We start from the raw sequence: 21,649 nt of genomic DNA, 5'->3' as shown, positions 1-21,649 counted from the left end.
TATATATATATATATATATATATATATATATATATATATATACATACATATATATACACACACATATATACACATACATATATATACATACATACATACATATATAGTGGTCTAGTGGGGCAAGTGGTTAGCACGTCGGCCTCACAGCTCTGGGGTCCTGGGTTCAAATCCAGGTTGGTCCACTTGTGTGGAGTTTGCATGTTCTACTCAGGCCTGTGTGGCTTTTCTCCTGGTACTCCGGATTCCTCCCACATTCCAAAAACATGCATAGTAGGCTGATTGGACAATCTAAATTGCCCAATACGAGTGAGCATGCTTGTCCTTTGTCTCCAGTTGACCACCAATTCACGGTGTCTACTCCCTCTAACCCTGGAGTGAGCTGAGATTGGCTAAGGCACCCCCTGCGACTCTAATGAGGATAAAGCGGCTCAGATCAGACGCATAACAAATCCTAGCCCCCCTACACAGCCTCATACACACCCACACACACCGATCGTAGTCACGTGGTATGCACGCGATCCTCTACCTTTATTGGACAAGGCAGCGTAGCCATCAACAGAAGCCTCTGCTCAGGTTACATAAGACGCAGGAGTGAGAGAGAGAGAGAGAAAGAAGCTCTGGGCACAGCTGCCCCATCCTATCCTATCTCTTTAAATGACACGAGAGCCGCGTGGACGTGCACGCGTGCGCCGTGCGTGTTTGGGGGGTGGGGGTGGGACGAAGCGGGGCAGCAAATTACGCCAGCGCTCTTGTGTTGTGCCGGCGGACCATCGAAAACACAACACAAGCGTCCCTTCGCTCACCTTTTTCTTCTTCCTAGCGTAGAAGAAGAAGAAGAAGAAAGGGATTGTGGTTTGGCCACCTGCGTGTGAATGCCTCACACTTTTGGATCCTCCTCTTTTTCCTCCTCCTTTTCCTCATCCTCCTCCTCCTCCTCTTCCGTGGCGTCCACGGGCTCCGTGGGTGCATCGCTGGCCTGGCGCTAGGATATACAGCGGGTAGGCAGGCAAAGGGACGGCCTCCTCCAATCCCGGTTCTTCTTTTTCCTAGGAGGAACATATAATTGAGAGGGGAAACTGTTAGGATCATGGATTAAAAAAATCAAGGGGATAACCATACGAGAGGTAAGTGCTGGCTATGGAAATGAAACGTGTGTGTGTGAGTCACAGTGGGTGCGCGTGGGGGGCCGTGATGGATGGGGAAGATGCGCTTGGCGGTTATGGCAGCAGTCAGCAGCAGCATCCACACTGCGGTCCTCCGTGATGAGGAGAGATCGTAAAAAGGGGGTCGATCGGTGGTGGATGGGTGTATTTGTTTTGGTTTTTTGTTATTTATTTTTTAGGGGGGTGGGGAGGGGGGGGGGTGTATCCAAGGGGAGACGACGCCGCATTGAGATGCGGATTATTAACCGACACAATGACGTCAGCGTCTGTGAGTGACGTAACGAGTTAGTTATGGGGGGTTTGTGGGGAATGGGATTTTTTGGTTTTTTGAAATTGTTGTGGTGGATTGTATTGGGGATATGGTTTGGGGAATTGGGTGGATCTGATTGGTTGTTGTTGTTGTTGTTGATGTTTGTTCGGGTTGCAATGTCAGGCGAGTAGTAACATCAACAACAGGTTTCTTTGTCACTTCAAGTTCTTGTATAGTCCAAGGGTCGGGAATCTTTTTGACAGAGAGAGCTATAAACTATTGTTATTTTCTAATGTTATTGCTAAAGAGCCATTCTCAGAAAGTAAAATTGTATAAAAAATGTGTGATTATTTTTGTGTGTGTGTCATTTCACCACTTTTTAATCACAATAAGTCTCTGATTTCTTTTCACAACATTGTTATGCTGTTGCTAATCAATCAATATTCATAAGATGAGTAATGGAAAAACTTAAATTATGATTAAAGTGGTGCTAGAGCTAGTCTCAACGTCATAGTGTCGATGTGACGCTCCTATTGTTGCGTTCAGGACTTTCTCACTAGTGATTTCTATATTTTACCTCACAGGTTAGTGGAGAGCCATATGTACCCATGGAAAGAGCCATATATGGCTCACGAGCCGTAGGCTCCCTACTAAAACTGATCTCAATTGCTATCTGAATTTTTTAAAAAATCAATAATTGATATACAAACAGGCATGAGGTCATGTGATCTAAAAACACAATGGAAAAACACTACTATGATTTTTTTAAATTATAGGAACAAAACATTTTATTCTATGCCAATTCAAAACAATACTAATCAGAATCCAAAAGTAAGTCCATTGCTTGTTTTTGTACAATTTTGTCCATAAAACTCACCTTATTTGTGTTTTGTTTATTTCTGTTTTTGTTTATTTGTGAAAAAAACAACAAATAGACCGCAGCAACCTGTCGAGGGATGCAATTTAACAGCATTATCAGCATTAGATCCTCAAATCCTTTTAAATCCCTCATTAAACCTTCGACCACTAGTCAACATGAGTAACTAAGATTGCATTAAAGGCTAACTGTACTTCAAACTGACTAATCAGCTTTTGTTTTATTGACAGTCTTTAAAATATCCTAATTAATATCCTCCTATTGTATCAATTCTATTGTTAACATCATAAATATTGAAGTAAAATTGACTCTAACCAAGACAGTTATGACCAAAAATGGACAACTATGTATAATATTGACATTTGAGATATGAGTTTGCCATAATAAGGCCCTAACGTCTAATAAAATTGGAAGATTTTATGATATGACTTTTGAGAGAAATAATCTGTACAATGGGAAAGTCATTGGATTGCTGGGTAGGGTCATAAATGATTATTTACAACATTAGACAGCTTAATAAAAGCTTGTAAGCTATTTTGAGCTGTAACTAGGCTCAGTTTGCACAATATGCAGTCTGGCCCAACTGCTCCCAGAATGCATCTGTGTTCTTGTGTTAGCCATGACAGGTTGTTTTGTGGCTATTTGCAAAAGAGAGCTGGAAGGTTTTTTTTGTTAAAGGTGTAGTTTGGGGGAGAAAAAACTATTGTTATGTAACTAACTGGCTGTAAATTGAAGTTTTTTGGGTGGTTTAGTTTGTGAAGTAGACTTTTTAGGGGTGATGTAAACTCTTTTTGTGATCAAATTTATGTGAAATCTCCTGAATGGATTTCCTTCAATATTCTGATATATAAGCAATATTCCCTATAATTTTTTGTTGGTCTGGGCAGAAAGACAACCTCCCTGAGCGCACTGAGTACCAGTGTGAGTGCCATCATCATTGCGCGCCAGTATCACACTTGTCTTAAGCAGGTGCATGTCAATGTTCCATCTAATTTTTCATGTAAAACATGCTGTAAAACATGAAAAACATAAAAGTGGACACAGCTACTAGCACTGGTTAGAGCGTAAACGGCGCCATCAAGGGGAAAGTGGTAAACAAATAAAATAAAAATCTAATAAAAGATAAATAATTTTAAAAAATGGGATTTTGTTTACTGCAGGCCATATGATTGCTGCTAAGCAGTTTTGAGGGAACATTGGTTGCAAGCCAAAATCTTAAAAAGATGTCATTTATATATATATATATGATAAACAAAAACTTACTTACACTTAAAAATGCACATTTGATGTTATTGAATATGAGCTTCTCGCTTTATCATGAAATATATCACATTTTAAATCCCCATTGCTAAAGGAGGTTATTATTATGATCCCAAACTTTACTTCAACAAATAACTATCTCTCACTTTATACTTTTATTTACTATCCCCACATTTGGAAATGTAAAAAAGTAAAATTCTATATTATTACAAAGAAAAACTGCTTGTAAATTTTAAGTCAGCGACTACATATCTTTTATATAATCACAGGAGTTTAGCACATAGTATTCTTCAGCTGAGTGAAACTCACATTTTTTACACATTTTACATTTTCGCTTTACACACATGAATGGCGCAACGAGCTCATTAGCACGGCGGGGATACAAAGAAATGTCACATGCTAGGCAAGGCTATGTTTCCAATTCATTCATGTGTTTTCAAATGCGCTAAGACATATTTTGTATACGTAAGAATGAACTTCTATGCTCATTAGATGCCTTTAGTGGATGTCATCGTACTTCACTTTCTCTTTTAAGGACTCCCTGGCAGTGTATAACGATAGAAAAGGTAAAAAAAATGTGATTAGTGAGATCCTGGCACTCAGATTAATAACACCGACAGAAATGTTGATGGCAAAGGTGCTGAATTTGGCTCTATGAATCATAGAAGTCAGATGGAAAATGAGTTATTTATACATTTCCACTTCACAGCCCGGACTGACTGACTTATCCTCTTAACTGACTCGGGCCCGAGCACATTGAACCGGAAAGGAAGAGTTGTTTAGGTAGCTCCAACTGTGCAGGAAAGTAAGTGCTCCTGTGTAGTTCAAGTATGGCTGTCAAATATAAGGCACCTGGGCCAGAAATGGGCCACTGGAGGGTCTAATTTGAACGGTGGGCTTGTTTTGGCATTCATATTGCACATACAGAATCAAATAGTTTTTTTTGTGGGATGGTTATTGTGAAAACAGAAGTTTGGGAATTGTGTGCTATTAATGGAAGCTAATGAGTTAGCAAGGGCTCCAAAACCAATTGGAAAAAAACAAGAAATGGCCCAAATCATTAAAAAGTGCCTTGAATTACCCTTAAAATTCATCCAAAATTTACATTAAGTGAACTGTAAGTACCCGAAAATGACAAGGTAGTGTTGCAAAATTAAAAATAAACTAATTACTTGCCATTGACAAATTGTTCAATTCCATAAAACTGGCTGTAGTGGTGACCGGACGTTTGGTCGCCGGTCTTTTGGTCCCTTTTGGTCGCAGGTCAAATGTACTTCGATATTAAATAGTACTTAGATATTAAACTCTCTCTTAGATAATAAACTCTCTCTCATGAATATAATTTTGAGAGTTGTTTCAACAGTAAACTCTCTGTCACCATTTGGCCGGCGACCAAACGTTCGGCGAACAAACGTCCGGCGACCAAACGTCCGAGCACCAGCTGTAGATGCGGCTCTTTCAATTTTGGGCCTGGGTCACAACCAATGTCAGTTTAAAAAAAGAATATTAATATTTAAAGTTATTTTCAGTTAGTGCTACCGTCTATTTTCTAAAACTGCTTGTGTGAAAACTAATGTTACACTTACCAGTGCTGGTTGTAGCCGGTCTAGCTGAAACCAACTGTTGTTGTATTATGTAATGGAGGAACCTGGTGATGCTCCAGCTGAGGCAGGCTCCATCTGCTAAGGGACCGGCAAAAAAAAAATTGCATCAAGCTCGGGAAAAGGTTTTACGTCGATCAATAGATAGCAAGCACAGATTTACATGTGTACATGTGCTGAACATGGATGTGGTGGTATGGGCTGTTTGCACTGTTGGTTGTTTTTTTGGGAAGCTTGGGCTGAAGGATGCTGTTGTGTGTGAAGCCGGAAAGTCAGGGTGTTACATAACTGATCAGTAGGAGCCCGTGAGCTTCCTCCTGCTGTTGATACAGCGAGATCAGAGAACAGGCAAGATGAGGCCACGATCCGTAAGGCTTTTGCACTCTCAAGTGTTTGCATTTTCGCATGGCATTTAAATTCCATCGGGAAGGAGAGTCAAACTTGCCTTTATGTATATGTACTATACTATATGAACCAGAGATACTGTAAAACAAGGGACTCAGACTTAAAAACCCTCAATATTCAGTTTTTTTCTAGATCTAAAACAATGTTCATTTCAGCTTTTTTTAAATATATTTTTAGATTTTACCAAATGGTTTTTGAACAGAAAAAAATGATTAAATGATTAAAAAATTACAATTATTGATTTAAAAGGGGTAAAATCAGGAAATTTAATATACATCTATACTCTTAATTTTAATTTGATCCTAAAACAGAAAGTCGGCACTCAGGATTTACTTTCCCGGGCCACACAAAATGATGTGGCGGGCCAGATTTGGCCCCCGGGCCGCCACTTTGACACGTGTGCTGTAAAATGTCAGACTGTTGAAGCCAACATATTGTCATAACCATCAGCTTGTATGAAAATAGCCGAACACCATCATTGGTTTATCAGCTGCTATTGGCTTATCAATTGACTTGAGTCATAGAACGTTAAATCTGATGTATTTTTAAGACCATATCCTATCATCCCCAGGTTCCCAATGTTGAACATGTCCACACCCAGTGAGCTGAAGACTCCCTGCGTGACTCGCAACGGGATGGTTAAACTCCCCCCCAGCCAGCCCAACGGTCTGGGCAGTGCCAGCATCACCAAGGGTACCCCCGCAGCCAAGAACCGCCTGTGCCAATCCTCTTCGGTCCCATCTATTCTGCCTCCCCCACCATCTTCCCTCCCTTACCACCACCACAACCACCACCACCATCACCACCACCACCACCACCTGGACAACACGGTCATGCCACACTCGGCAGCCACCATCCTCGGTTGCGACTTGGAGAGTGGAAAGCAACTAGTGGGCCTGAAGCCGGCTCTACGCTTACCTCCACTGACTCTACCCAAACCCATAATGCTGGAACGCCAGCTAGTCTTGGACGAGAAGTTGCTGAACCGACTGTTGTGGTACTTCACCGCAGCCGAGAAATGTACGTTGGCGCAGGTATGCAAGACGTGGCGGAAGGTGCTGTATCAACCCAAGTTCTGGGAGGGCGTGGCTCCCATCTTGCACGCCAAAGAGCTTTATACTCTCTTACCCAATGGCGACAAGGAGTTTGTCAGTCTTCAGGCCTTTGCCCTTCGTGGTTTTCAGTCTTTTTGCTTAGTGGGAGTGTCAGACCTGGACATTTGTGAGTTTATTGATAATTACCCCCTATCCAAGAAAGGTGTGCGTTCTGTCAGCCTCAAGAGGTCCACCATAACGGATGCTGGATTGGAGGTAAGTCATTTTTAACTTTGGTGGTTTTATTTTACTTTGAAAAGTTTGGAAACGGAATATTTTTGAGTTTAGAAAACCTATTTTTCAGGGTTTTTGGCACCGTTAAGCCAAAAATATTTGGCCATCAATTTTATTAACTTGCATTTACTTTTAAAACTTTGAAAATAGAATATTTTGGAGTTTAGAAACCATATTTTTTAGGGTTTTGGCACTGTTAAGCCAAATGTATTTGGCCATCTATGTAATTAGGAAGCAGAAGTTATCTTTCTTGTATATTTCTTAATGTATTTTCGTATTTCATTGCTTTGAGCAATTTGTGCAAAAGCTGTTGAGTGTTTGTCAGATGGCTTTTCGTACCTGCTAAGCAAAGATGCTATTCTTGGATGGAGTGGATGGTTGCCATGGTGAAAGCTGGAACTGTTGACTGCCTGAAACCACAATTTACACTATAAGGGTTTTATCTACTGTTGTGGGTGTTGAAATTAATTGCACACAATTGTTTTTCCAATTATGCTTAAGTCCACATACCAAAAGTACAGTACATTATTACATTACATTTTCCAAATGTGGATTTTGTATTGCAGGTCATGTTGGAACAGATGCAAGGTCTGATGCATCTGGAACTGTCAGGATGCAACGACTTCACGGAAGCCGGCCTGTGGTCCAGCCTAAACGCCCGCTTAACATCGCTCAGCGTCAGCGACTGCATCAACGTGGCGGATGACGCCATCGCCGCCATCTCGCAGCTTCTACCCAACCTATCCGAGCTCAGCCTGCAGGCCTATCATGTGACCGACACGGCCATGGCCTACTTCACAGCCAAACAGGTGGGATTTTAAAACATAGGAGATTAGCGACCATGTGACGATAAAAATATGATTGTTCACCTTACCCAATGTCATTGATGTTGCTAGCCAGTCTAATTTAGCGGTTAGCTGCTCTGTTAATATGATGCTAATCGGAGACCAAGTTGTTCTAACATCATGGATTTGTGAAATGTTTTTTCTCTCAAAATTAATTTTAAAAAAAGATGTCCTTAGTAGCCCACCTTGCTAGCATTGACAGACAAGTTATTTAACAAATTGGACCATTATGTGGTGAAACTATGCTTTTTACTTGGTATGTCTATTTAGGGTACTCGGACGTTTGGTCGCCTGGACGTTTGGTCACCCGGACATTTGGTCGCCCGGACGTTTGGTCGCCCGGACGTTTGGTCGCCCGGAAATTTGACAACATGACAGAGTTTACTGTTGAAACCAGCTCTCAAAATTATATTCACCCGGGCGACCAAACGTACAGCGACCAAACGTCCGGGCGACCAAACGTCCGGGCGACCAAACGTCCGGGCGACCAAACGTCCGGGCGACCAGACGTCCAGGCGACCAAACGTCCGGGCGACTCACTACAATAAGAATAGAATTACTACCACCTAATTTGACTTAACTTCCATGATATCAATTAGCATTCCATAAAATAACTAGCATCCTCTTCTTTGCTAACGCAGGGCTACACCACCCATACCCTCCGACTCCACTCGTGCTGGGAGATCACAAATCACGGCGTGGTAAATATGGTCCACAGCCTTCCCAATTTGACGGCTCTCAGTCTGTCCGGCTGCTCCAAAATCACCGACGACGGCGTGGAGCTTGTGGCTGAAAACTTGCGCAAGCTGCGCAGTTTGGACTTGTCGTGGTGCCCACGAATCACAGACATGGCGCTGGAGTACATTGCTTGCGACTTGCATAAATTGGAGGAACTCGTCCTTGACAGGTCAGTGTCTGTCCTATTTGTTACAAGGATTACCATAAAGCAATTTGTGGGAGGAGCTTTTGCCATTTTTTGTCGCAAATAAGAGCAGACAAAATGGCAGTCAATGAAAAATCTCCGATGTTATGTCATTTAAAAAGTTGGAACCATTTTTTTCTGCCAAGCACAATTGTATACAATGCACTTTAGATTAGAATTACATTAAGAATACAATTTGCACCCTGGTCGGACGTTTGGCCGCCCAGACGTTTGGCCGCGTGGACGTTTGGTCGCCCGGTCTTTTGGTAGCTGGACGTTTGGTCGCTGGATGTTTGGTCGGCGGACGTTTGGTCGCCCGGACGTTTGATCGCCCGGACGTTTGGTCGCCCGGACGTTTGGTCGCCCGGACGTTTGGTCGCCCGGACGTTTGGTCGCCTGGACGTTTGGTCGCCCGGATGTTTGGTCGCCCGAGTACCAATTTATACCAATTTATCATAGCAATAAGCCTTGATAAATTAGTCATGCCTTTTAATTGTCCTACTACCACAATTTATCTCAACATATAGTAGAACTGAAATAACATTAGCCACATTTTCTCATTTTAGATGCTTTACAATATGTACGTAGAAGTTATAATGCATTACATCCAGCCCGATGCCTTTTTATAATTGAGTGACTAACTCATACGTGCAGTCGATCGTGCACTAGAGCTATAATATCAAACAACAACAGTCCTTGCAGATTCTTGTCATCATAACTCACAGTTAGTTCTATGGCCGGGAAATAGCTAGCGTGGGGGGATTGTCAATGAGCACAGAGCATTGCAATGTGTTGCTGTCAGTATTTTGCTGAGTCCTGCATCCAAACAGTGGACTCATCTAAACCTTTTATAAAGTGAAATGACTCAAAAAAAGAGCATCTACAGAACATAATATCGCTAATGTTCTTTTATTCTTAACTTTCTTTGGGGAGTTTAGAATTATTGCCTAAGCTAAAGAATAGGAAATGTGCAGATTGGTAATGGTTGGGCCATCCATCCCATTTCTATACCACTTTGTCCTCATTAGGTGAAAGCGGGGCCTACGCCAGCTGACTTTGAGCGAGAGGCCGCTTACACGCTGTGTTGGGCATCGGCCAATAGCGGAGCATATATAGACAAACAGCCATTCACACTCAAATTCGCACCCATGGATGATTTAGAGTCTCATTAAGCTGACTTAGGCATGTTTTTTTGCCAGTGCAAACGTATGCTAGTATATGGAGAAAAGCTTGGTTAGGATTCACAATGGGCTTAATTAAGCGAATGACAGTTTAAGCATTTTGAACACGAATTAAGATTCCGTTTTTTTCCCCTTTACAAGGCACTCATTTAACTCATTTTGCGCGTTTCAAAGGTTCACAGTCACGGAAAGATGAGCATTCACGCCTGTCATAAATCAATTGTATATATAATTGAATATATTTAAATGTCACCCTTTGAATTGCTGTCCAATGTAGTGTCCATCATCCCTGAAAAAATCAACAAAAAACACAAATTACTACTTAATGAAATTATAAAACAACATTGATTATTCTGTTCAGTATACATAATAATTGTGAGAAAATAAGTTAGGCAGAAATTGCAGACAGATAATGTTTTTATTCACAAATATAACAAAAGAAAGTGAACCAAAACAACTTTGTGCTTGTTTTTTATTTTTTTAGGTGTGTACGAATTACCGACACAGGCTTGGGCTATTTGTCTACCATGTCATCATTGCGGAGCCTTTATTTGCGTTGGTGTTGTCAGGTAACGTCAAATATGCTCTAAACAGAGGAAAATCTGTTATTTTATTATATTAATCAATGCCATGATTGTGTGTGTGTGTCATGACTAGGTGCAGGATTTCGGACTGCAGCATTTGTTTGGAATGAGGAGCCTACGTCTACTGTCTTTAGCAGGTAATGTCTTATCTTATGGTTGGATGGTACTTTGTCAGGATTTAAATTTTAGTCGTTCTAATGACATATGTTTCTAAAATAATTGGATTATTTTGGTCAAAGGCATATTTTCTCAACTTTTTAACGCAACATGCTGTGAAACGCCTCACGGATGTTTTAATACTGTTATGTGTCTCACATTGCCATCTAGTGGCTAGGCTTTGTGATACATAAAGCCACAACCAAAGCTAACTACATTCATTAGATGTTTTTTTGTCTGTTTGTTTGTTTATTTTTTTAAATGAAACATGTATTTCTATTTTTTTATTATTTTCATTGGATTTACTTTAAATTTACTCTCCGACAAATACATTTTCCTCAGAAACTGCATTCATATACCGCATTTTTTTCGCAAATTATTTAACATTTACAGGATCAGATGTAAAAAAACAACAACAAATTACTCTTTTAAAACTACTTTTCAATCACCACAATAAACCACAAAGTGTCTATTCATTCCCGATATCCCATACCGAACTACAAATACACATACTAATTCGTATGTAAATACCCCCAAGAACAAATGGGCGTGGCCAAAACAATTAAAGAGATAACTATCCCTCCCGTAGGCTGCCCCCTGCTGACCACCACAGGATTGTCAGGCCTCATTCAGCTACAAGACCTGGAAGAATTGGAGCTGACCAACTGCCCGGGAGCCACTGCCGAGCTCTTCAAATACTACTCACAGCACCTGCCGCGTTGCATGGTCATCGAATAAGAGCCCCTCCCCCTCGGCGAGTGACCGCAACACATCCACCTTCCTCCTCTTTTACTCTTCTGAGCTCTCGTCAAACGGCCGCCGGGATGCGTAGAGCCATTCCTTCATTTTCCGGCCCCTCGCCAACTGGTCCTTCCGCCCGTCTTCCCCCCCGCCGGAAAACAAACGGGTACGTGACTGGATGGCGTTGGCCAAAACTCGGGCGAGAGGCTCGGTATGATACGACGTCTTGTCTGGCTGCAAGTTTCTTTCTTTTTTGGGGGGAAATTGCCCAGGAGTATCGATCGGGACAAAGTGGGCGTGCACATTTAGCCGCCCCCTAAAAGTATGACTTAACTGTGTTCCTGTTTTGGTGGACTTCACACACATGTGCGTACATACTTTAACCATACTCACATATGGTGAACGTGGTTGGGGAACCAAAACTACAAGTACTAACAGTTGGTTTTCATCAGGGGTGTCCAAACTAGCAACTTTTTATTGGTTTGTGGCAAATATCTAAATTAGGATTGAAAATGATCCACATTAGAAGCTGGTGTTCATTTTACATTCTGTTGCACTACTCAGCTTCACCACTAGTTAGAGCTAGTCACTTGAACAGTGCCTCTCCATGAGGTCAGGGGTCAAAGCCTGACAACATGTAATATAAAATATGTCGAATTAAATCCATTTTGCATTTTTTTGTTTTTGCAGTATCCCGCTACCTCCGGATTATAAGTTTTTTTAACCCATTACTACCATTGACAGTTTCACAGATCAAATCCATTTCACGAGGGAAATCCGGCATTAGGCCATCATGTGACAGATGTCCAATCCAATTTGAATGGGAGGGGGGGTGTTAACAACCCAATCGAAATGGATTGGACGTCTGCCAATCAATTTGTGCTTGTAAATAAAAGGGAATTTTTAAAACACGATTTTTTTCCCGTATTTTTTTTTTTTGCAAAGCAGTTTGGACACCCCTGTTCTATGTACAATACCCGCCTGTTTTTTTCCACCTAAAAACTTTAACGTTCTTTCATCTCGACACAGTAATGAAATCCGATAACATCTCGGATGGAACTTTTGTTCTTGTACATGCGATGCGTGTTTTTCTGTATTTTATCAGAAGTCAGAAAACATGACGAGAAGTTTGCGAAACAACTGTTTACATTGTTAGATTTTTTCTTTTTTGGGGGATATGCTCCACTAACTCATTCTTTCACATTTTCCTCACCTTTTTTTTCTCGAGGAAAGAAATTTAACTTCTTAAATCGGAGAAATTGAGCCGAAAGTTAAGTGCTTTTTTGTTGTTTTTCGTACTCGCTACTTACAAGGCTGCCTTGATAAGTTGACAAACAAGGTCAAGGTGTCCACCTGAAGTATTTTAAGGGTTTTGAATTTCTGAATGGTCGCTTCAAATTTGAGTTGAAACACATTAATGATTGATTTAGTGTTTCTATTTGCCATTGTGTGTTTCTACAGTGAAGGTGAACATAAATTGTGGACCCCGAGGGTCATCATATTTTATCAAAAAGTCAGGGGAGTTCAATATTTTTTTACCTTGGAGGGTTTTCTTCTTTTTATTTTAGCGCTGTCGGCAAAATAGCCCAGAAATGACCTTAAACAAACAAACAAAAACATGCTTTTAAACTTTACAGACACATATTATAATCATTTTTTCATATAGCACATTTTTTGCAGCCCCCATTTGTCAGTATGTGGCCCTCCTTTTGCGATGGGCAATCAAAAATAAATGTAGATTATTTTAAATAACATTCATTGAAGGATCAGTTTTGAATGGGGAAAAATACATGATTAAAATAATCATACATTTATAAAAACCAATTAGAAAAAGCCATGGGTAATAAAATCATGTAAATTTTAAAACATCACAATATACATTCAATCAAATGTTATTCATTTTGAAAAAGAGGAATGTAGATATTAATTTGTGGCCCTTTTTTAATGGGAATTGTATTTATATATTTTTTCGTTTTATGACCCCTCAGTCAAATAAAATATTACAAAATATATACATATAAGCGCTGCTGAAAACTAACGACAGCACACAAAACATCAAGAAAATCACAAACAAGATTTATCACATTGGATTATTTTTTTATATAAATGTACTAATATATAACTAAATAGTAAATACAATTCATGCCATTTTATGACCCCCACGCTAACGAAGAGGCACAATTTAAGTGACTAGCTCCATTGAGTGTTAAACCTGAAAAAAGCTACACAATGTAGCCTGAATTTAATCTTTTTGTGCAGGCCATATTCAATAATATTGCAAAATTTTTCTGCAAACCAATAAATATCGGGCATTGTGGACATAAAATGTAAAAACATTATCCTGCATTTCCGTGACCGGACGTTTGGTCGCCGGTCTTTTGGTCGCCAGTCAAATGGGGAGTTTAATATTTAAGTACTGTCTAATATCCAGGTACTGTTTAATATCCAAGTACTGTTTAATATCCAAGTACTGTTTAATACCTAACTACTGTTTAATATCCAAGTACTGTTTAATGCCTAAGTACTATTTAATATCTTAGTACTGTTGAAACCAGCTCTCAAAAAATTATATTCATGAGTATAATATCTAAATATCTACTGTTTTCAACAGTTAGATATTAAACAGTACTTAGATATTAAACAGTACTTAGATATTAAACAGTACTTGGATATTAAACAGTACTTGGATATTAAACAGTACTTGGATATTAAACAGTACTTGGATATTGAACACTATTTGGATATTCAAAACTACTTGGATATTAAACAGTACTTGGATATTAAACAGTACTTAGATATTAAACTCTCTTTCATGAATATAATTTTGAGAGCTGGTTTCAACAGTACACTCTCGACCAAACGTCCGCCGACCAAACGTCCGAGCACTCCTGATTTCACCTGCTACTCTGAAAATGACCGAACAGGGTTCAGAGTAAATGCTTATTTTTCTATGTTTGATATTAAGAGGAGATGAAGATGCCTGACAGCGAACTGCTCTGCTACTCTGATTGCTTTTTTTTAATTTGTTTCATTTTATTTTTAATTTTTTTTTAGCCTCTAGCACGTCATCGTCAGACGTGTTTATACTGCCAACTGGAAGGACTGGCAGAGTGACAGCCAGTGTTAAGTTGTGCCAAATAATAAATCTGCAACGCTGCTTTTGCATGTTTGAGTTGCTCTGCCTTTGTATTGCGGGAAGGAGGCGCTCCTCCTTCATCTGTTCTTTGTACATATTTATTTATCTATTTATTTCTATTCATTTGGGTCTCGCACATACGCTTTATTTATTGAGAGACGACATTTCTTCACATTTGACAATGATTACCCATTTTTTTTTTGGATTTTCTTGGCCTCCCGGATGTTTAAATTCCTCAAAAAAAAAAAAAAAAAATATTTGACCTATAGTTCTGACTCGGTATATTCTGTCATTGTCTTGAATGTGGCAGAAAAAAATGTGACGTCTGAGATTTATATCTGTCGTGGATAACCAATGTTTACATTGTACTACTACTACTGATATGATTAAGGGCAAAATGGATTGATTTAGTCCTGTAAAATAAAATCTATGGAAGCTTATTCATGACTAGAAATGTTATAATTTTGATCATTTTTGGGCATTAGATGTGATTTTTTTCTCCATTTTTTTTAAATACAGCGAAGGGGTCTCAAACTTGTAGAATTAGTGTTGCATATTTTGCAAAGGATGTAAAAAATAATAATTATAATGAAATTAATTAATTGAGGGATCTGTTTTAGGGAAAAAAAATTAAATAGTAATGAATGAAAAAATATTACATTGTGTATTTTTCTCTGAAAATTGTATTTCAAGTCACATTTTTCATTAATTATTGTCTAATGAGTGTTCTTAATTTAATTTGATAGTAATACGTCAATCAAAATCCATTATATTGATACATCCTAAATTTCTATGTAGTGGAATTGTAAACAAATCATAACTGAGCTCAAAAATAAAATATTATAAGTAAAATCCGGACTCACTAAAAAAAAAAACACAATGTAAATATACTAAAGCCTTCTTTTTTTACCATACAATGCAAACTTGTAAGTAGTTATTATGAGTATATTAATAAATATTGGCGAGTAAATATCATGAAATCCATTATTGTTGAATTTAATTGTCTGTAATGAGCTTCCATAGATTGAGTTGCAAGTTTACATATCATAAATGGACATGTACAGTTTGCATTTCAAATCTAAAGACCACGATACATGAACTAAAACACATTTTCAAAGAGAAAATTGTACCTGTCACTTCTACTACTACTGTCTACAGTCTTTGTATACATCTGTCACCATTTTGTTACAACCCTTGTACAGCACAACTGTAAACAATAAAATAAATAGACCGTTTACTGATAATGAAAATTAAGCCCAAACGTGTGTATGTGTATACTTTTCATTTTCATTGTGTTTTGTTTGTTTTTAAAAATAAAATAAGTGACTGTAAATAGGCAAAGTTGTAAGAAGAAGAAAAATACTGCAATTTTGGAATCAAAAAGTTAATTTTAAATCCATTCAGTGTAAAAAAAAGAGGATCTTATGTGTACTGTTTTAAACTTTAAATGATCCAACATATTAAACATAAAATTAATCTTCCAATTCAAATTAATACAAACCAATTTTTTAATGTAAAACTGTCCTAGATATTTCTCAACAACACACAGCAACGACCAGTAGAGGCCATAAGAGGACAATTTCATGGCTTAAATATTTCTTCACCAATTACTTTTAGAAGTTAAAATCACAAATAAAAGTCTATAACTCACCAATAAGGGAAATTCCCACATTCTGCATTTCCACTTAAAAAAATGGGACATCATCAACTCTGAAAAATAAAATAATACATAATTTATACATGTATATATAAGCATAATACAAGTATTGTCTTGTACTACCATTAATATCATTGCTTCTATGAATTTCATTGAAATTTTATATTATTGAATATTTTCTGATATTTATATCTAGACCCAGTTGTCTTCCCCTTTTGACTTTTTACCTATATTTAAAAAAATAAAAAATAAATGATAGACTGTTATCTTGAACAAGACAAATGAGAACACACCCACATCTTAACCACAAAGGTCCACCACACCCATACGATTACTACCTTAAAACATACATAAGAAACCAATACGTCCTCCCCTAAAGCAACCAGGACTCAAAAGTTACCATAAATCATTAACAATGCCTTTTAATGGTTGAACTACACATGCTTAACTTCAGTTGAAGTGACTTTGAAATTCATTCAAATCACCCCACACAGTTTTGGCTATGTTTTTGGTCACTGTCTTGTCAGGAGCCATGTGGTGTCCAGGAGTCAAAAAACCATCTGCTCGGATTGAAGTGCTCATCAAGAAGTGTACGGTTGCCTGAACACAAATTGAGCCCGACAGCTCAGTGAGCCTCATAGCGTGAGAAGGTTGAGGAAGTGGCTGGTGAGAAGCCTCCTACCGCAACCCTGTGGCAATGCTAATAACACTCAAGCTTGTGGTGGCGTCGTCGTCCTCTTTTGGCTCGTTTTGTCAACTTCCCCCTTTCGACATGTACCTATTGGAGTCCTCTTGCATAGTAGTATTAAAAACGGATCAATATTTGGCTCAGAAATTAGAAATACCCCCCATAGACTTAAGTACTGGTTGCTTAGGCATTAATTACATAATAAGAATAGACAGGCAAGCTGGAATATTCAACTGTAATTGACTAAAATAGGATCATTGTTATTAAAAATGGAAAAAGAGCTCAATTCTGGAGTATCTTGCCTTTTTTAAAGTTTTTCCTCCACTCTTAGACATTATAAAAATGATTTTTGGTGTTTTTAAAAGTTATTAAACGACATTTTTACGATTATGTCCATTTAATTTTTGACAGTATTTGATAATCCCCCAAAAAAATTTAAAAATCCATATTAACAGTACAGCAATTTGATAAAATCCTCCAGACATAAATTACAATAAAAAATGAAATTTTATGTTTTTAAAAGTTATTAGACAACATTTTCTTCTACTGCCATGCACCTGATTATGTCCATTTAATTTTAACATAATTTGATAATCCCCCAAAAATTAAATAATCAATATTAACATTGCAGCAATTTGATAAAATCCCCCCAAAAATAAATAAATCCATACTCATTTACTGTAGTCATATTTGTAGACAATTTAAAATGACACAATTCTATCTGTCTATCTGTCAATCAGCCAGTCAATCAGTCTGTCAATCAGTCTGTCTATCTGCCTGTGTTTTCCGCCCAGGGCAAAAAAAAAACCTAGCCAAAAGAGAACGAAGAACCCGAATTGGGACATAGCTAAAGTCTTAAATCTATTAAAACCCCAGCACACTCCAAACGTGTCCCGCCACATACACAGTGCCCAACCACTGAATATAATGGGGACTGACAGATAGCCTTCACGCTTGAACGCACCTCAGCACTCAAAATGGAAGCAGAAGGAGCATTTTTACATGCACACATCCACATACACAAGACTAAATGGACTCTCTGTCTAGTGCAGCTGAGAAGGCTGAATACGAACTAGGGAATTAGGAGGTGGGCCACTCGTTGTATGTGGATTAGGAGCACAGATGGGCTAACAGACACATGAGCAGAGTAAGTTTAAATAAAATCAAAGAGCGATCCTAACAAAAAATGGCTCTTCAAGTACTGGATTGGTGGTTTGACATTATTGTCAACTGTCAAGTGAGAACCAGCAACTGGTGGTCAAATGCCAGTAACATTTGTTTGGAAACCAAATCTTCAAGAGTATATAATACACCACATTTCCTGGGTTATTAGCAATACAGTGTTCCCTCGGTACAACGCGGTTCAGCTACCGCGGACTCAGAGCTTTGCGGATTTCTTGGGGGGAAAAAATACAAATATTACATTGAAACAACATATTTTAGTTTTTTTTTGTTATAACATGAATTTCACTCTCTCGACCCATATTCTATATGGTGTACTGTATACAGGGGGGGGGGGGGTAAAAGAATTATAAAAAAATAATAATAAAAAAATTACAAATATTTTTTTTTAATTAAATTCAAATTAAGTATTTTTGAAGGGGAATCCCTACTTTGCAGAAATTCACTCATCGCTGGTGGTCCCGGTCCCCATTAACCGCGATAACCGAGGGAACACTGTAGCTCCGTTTTAGCACTATCCGATACCTCATAAAAAATTCCCCGTGTAAACAAACCTCCAGAAAACGAATCCACAACCCCCTCTTCTTGTTATTTTCAAACTATACTGAGCACCATCTACCAAAATAAGACACTGAGGCGATAAGACTGAGCCTGAGATGATTTAACGAGCCGTTGAATTACGATCGGAGGTATGATGTAGCATTGGTGGGGGAAATGGAGGAAACCTTCTCAGCAAAGATTGAGTGTCGTTTAATTCTGGAGTGAGCAGAGAAATGATGGCACGGCCGCTACGAGGCAGACTATATACGTGACGCATAGCTCATAACGACCCACCCCCCCATGAATGGCAAGTACTACGGCATTAATGCCAGCTCGATTCCAACCGCCACTGGCGGTAAAGAGCTGAGCTGGCTAATGACAGTATGTCACTATAATGGCGTGTCTTTATCGGGTTCCTCTGCTTCTGCTGGACACTTAGCGCTACATCACTCCTCCTGCCACAGTGTGACCTTCCCACTGAGATCTTAGGTGCAGTAGTCATTTTTCTAATTGTACAGTTTTTAACCCTTTTCTGGGACAGTCGAACATTGACTTAAAGATTAGCATTAGTTTAGGACTCACGGTTTGCTGGTTGAGTTCTGGTGGTTCGTTAAAGAGGGAAATTGACATTCAAAACACCCATTGGCGGAAATTGAAGTCACTGAAATGGTCACAATGCGTCCTAGCTAGCGTTGGCGAGTTAGCTGTTGTGATTTTTCTGTCCTCACTCAATGTCACAACTAGATTAGAACTTTATTTCATCCCGTATTCGGGAAATGTCTTGGTTGCAGTAGCAAAACAGACACAAGACACACAAGACATTGTAGACCTAGCTAAAAAAATTGGAGCCAAACACAGAGAGTCCATAAGGTGTGGACCTATGTGTCTTAAATGGTACTGCAACAAGAACAATCTTCTGCAGGGGTGTCCAACTCCGGTCCTCGAGATCCGCAATCTGTCCTGTTTTCCAGATCTCCCTCCACCAACACACCTGAAACCTGAATCAAAAAATTGGGACCTGTAACAAGCTTCTGGAGAGCTTGCTGATCAGTTAATCTTTAGATTCAAGGGTAGTAAAGGAGGGAAATCCAGAAAACAGACTGGATAGTGGCTCTTGAAGACTGGAGTTGACCACCAAAGAGTCTTCTGGATCAAGCTACAGGATGACCAAATAGTTTTGAACTTCATTGAAGTGGACACAAGAGGACTTGACAACTAACTGGAATCGCATTGCTTTGCTAAATTTGTCCTTCAAAAAGCCAAGGATGCACAATAAGTTCCACACTTATTCGGTCTTATGTTCTTACGATCATTTCATGACACAAAACACAGGTTTGAAAGCAGTAAACGATCCATCACGGACGCCATTGGTATCATCAGGAGTGGCTGAAGGCCATTAACCCCAGGACATTAGCTGCAGCCATCTTCAAAGCTATTAGCTTCTCTTTCTACTAAAAGGCTACTATCCTTCACAAAGACTCATTAAGGTGAGGTATGGTTAGATGCGGTAGCAGCTGGGAAATTAAGAAAGAAGGAGGGGAGTAGAAATAATTGAGAGAAATATAGAAATACCTGAAGATAGTATGTAGTAACGACTGGAATGGAGGCATTTCATCATTCCATGTTTCACAATTTGAAGTTTGAAGTAGGACATTTAAGCCATTTTCTGGAAAAGAAGAAATAAAATAATCTCTTCATGTTAATCAGATGATAAGTCATTGCATTTCCCACAGAGAGAAATGATATCTAGGTGAATAGAGTGAAGTGAAGATCTCTAAATGGATGATTGGTTCCCAGCGTCGATTGAGTCTTGTGTTTCAGGTTAATGGTTCTGGAAATTTGATTTATCAAATATTTTACAGAAAGTGCCACCTTGAAATATACTTGCCTTTCCATTAACTGCCATCTGAGCCAATGGTAAAATATGTTGGTATGCTAGGCTAATATCTGCAAAATATAAGACAGTTTTATTTAATTTGATGATTTATGGTATAAGGTTTAGAAAAATGAGGATTATTTAAGTATTACCATATAGATGTTCCTAAATTTGTGTGTAAAAAAAGCATAAAATGTTAATCTTTTATTGTTTGAAATGAACACAACTGGATATAAAAGCACTCTAGTGGATTTGAAATATTTAATAAGAATATTAATATTTAATTTATAGTCAAACTTTTGGGTAACACCAGAGGAAATCATCATAGTGATCCAGAAAATATTCATTTCGGTAAAAATTAATTTAGTGTAGTGAGAACCATCCTCAAAATACTTAATTTATTCGCAATAACATATCAAAAATTGACTTTTTAACAAATATTGCAACTAAAATTTGGGCTTTTCTATAAATTAACTGTAATCTTAAGCAACCAAACCAAGATTTTCTAAAAAATTGATGTTGCCTTTGAGCTAGAATCCTCACTTTTTTTTTTTTAGTCTGTGTTGACTTCCCACTCAAATTCTCTCAAAAACTAAACACACAACGCCGGATGTCAACAGGATTATTTGGGAGGCCGCATCGTGTGTTCGCTATGTAGGCCAGAGAAAGAAAAAAAAAAAGGGAGCGAGTGAGGCATGTGCCTGCATTTTGAATAATTCATCTGCCTTTTTCTTTCTCTGCCTCCATCTTGCATGAATGACACAGACTTGAACATGAAGAAGGAGGAGAAGAACATCACGGACCACCGTGTATGTTTTTCTTACCTCGGATAACCTGTCAAATGGACCGGGCATGAGAAAAAAAATGCTAACATTAGCAAGAAAATGCTATTTTTGGAAACATTGCATTGGGATGATTTGCTTAACTATATGCGTCACTTAGTATTTTTTGGGTGGCCTTTTTGGGTCAATTTACTGGTTGCTGTTAACTGGAGAAGGTCAATTCATTTAGAGTGGGCGGGGCAAATGAATGCCCCTCCCACTTTAAATGGATTGGACGTTTTGCAACGTTAATGGCACTGAAAGATGAGCAATTCAAAGTCCTTCTAGTTTTATATTAGATTTCTAGTACTGTCAATAGTGGGCAATTTAAGAGTACTTTTTAGTGTGTTTTTAAAAATAATATTTTTTGTTAATTTTAAGGGTATTTTAGGGCAGTTTCTGTTGATTTTGGGGGCTCAAATTTGTTAAAATAGTA

At 38.6% G+C, this 21,649-nt stretch overlaps 1 protein-coding gene across 1 annotated transcript; it reads left to right on the top strand.

The window, feature by feature from the left end:
• Positions 1–696: 696 nt before the first annotated feature.
• On the top strand, positions 697–13,811 carry fbxl16 (F-box and leucine-rich repeat protein 16). Its single transcript, XM_077735259.1, has 7 exons — positions 697–1,124; positions 6,128–6,866; positions 7,451–7,693; positions 8,371–8,636; positions 10,317–10,401; positions 10,490–10,553; positions 11,162–13,811. The coding sequence occupies exons 2-7, from the start codon at positions 6,135–6,137 to the stop codon at positions 11,308–11,310; spliced, it is 1,539 nt and encodes a 512-aa protein (XP_077591385.1). The 5' UTR covers positions 697–1,124; positions 6,128–6,134; the 3' UTR covers positions 11,311–13,811.
• Positions 13,812–21,649: the final 7,838 nt, after the last annotated feature.

This window comes from Stigmatopora nigra, chromosome 15 (assembly GCF_051989575.1).
Source record: "Stigmatopora nigra isolate UIUO_SnigA chromosome 15, RoL_Snig_1.1, whole genome shotgun sequence".
Lineage (NCBI taxonomy): Eukaryota > Metazoa > Chordata > Actinopteri > Syngnathiformes > Syngnathidae > Stigmatopora > Stigmatopora nigra.
This window is presented reverse-complemented; position numbering and strand designations above follow the sequence as displayed.

Coding starts and splice junctions, on each gene's coding strand:
- fbxl16 (XM_077735259.1), top strand. CDS start 6,135: ATGTTGAACATGTCCACACCCAGTGAGCTGAAGACTCCCTGCGTGACT. Junction 7,694..8,370: donor CCTACTTCACAGCCAAACAG/GTGGGATTTTAA, acceptor TTGCTAACGCAG/GGCTACACCACCCATACCCT. Junction 8,637..10,316: donor GAGGAACTCGTCCTTGACAG/GTCAGTGTCTGT, acceptor TTATTTTTTTAG/GTGTGTACGAATTACCGACA.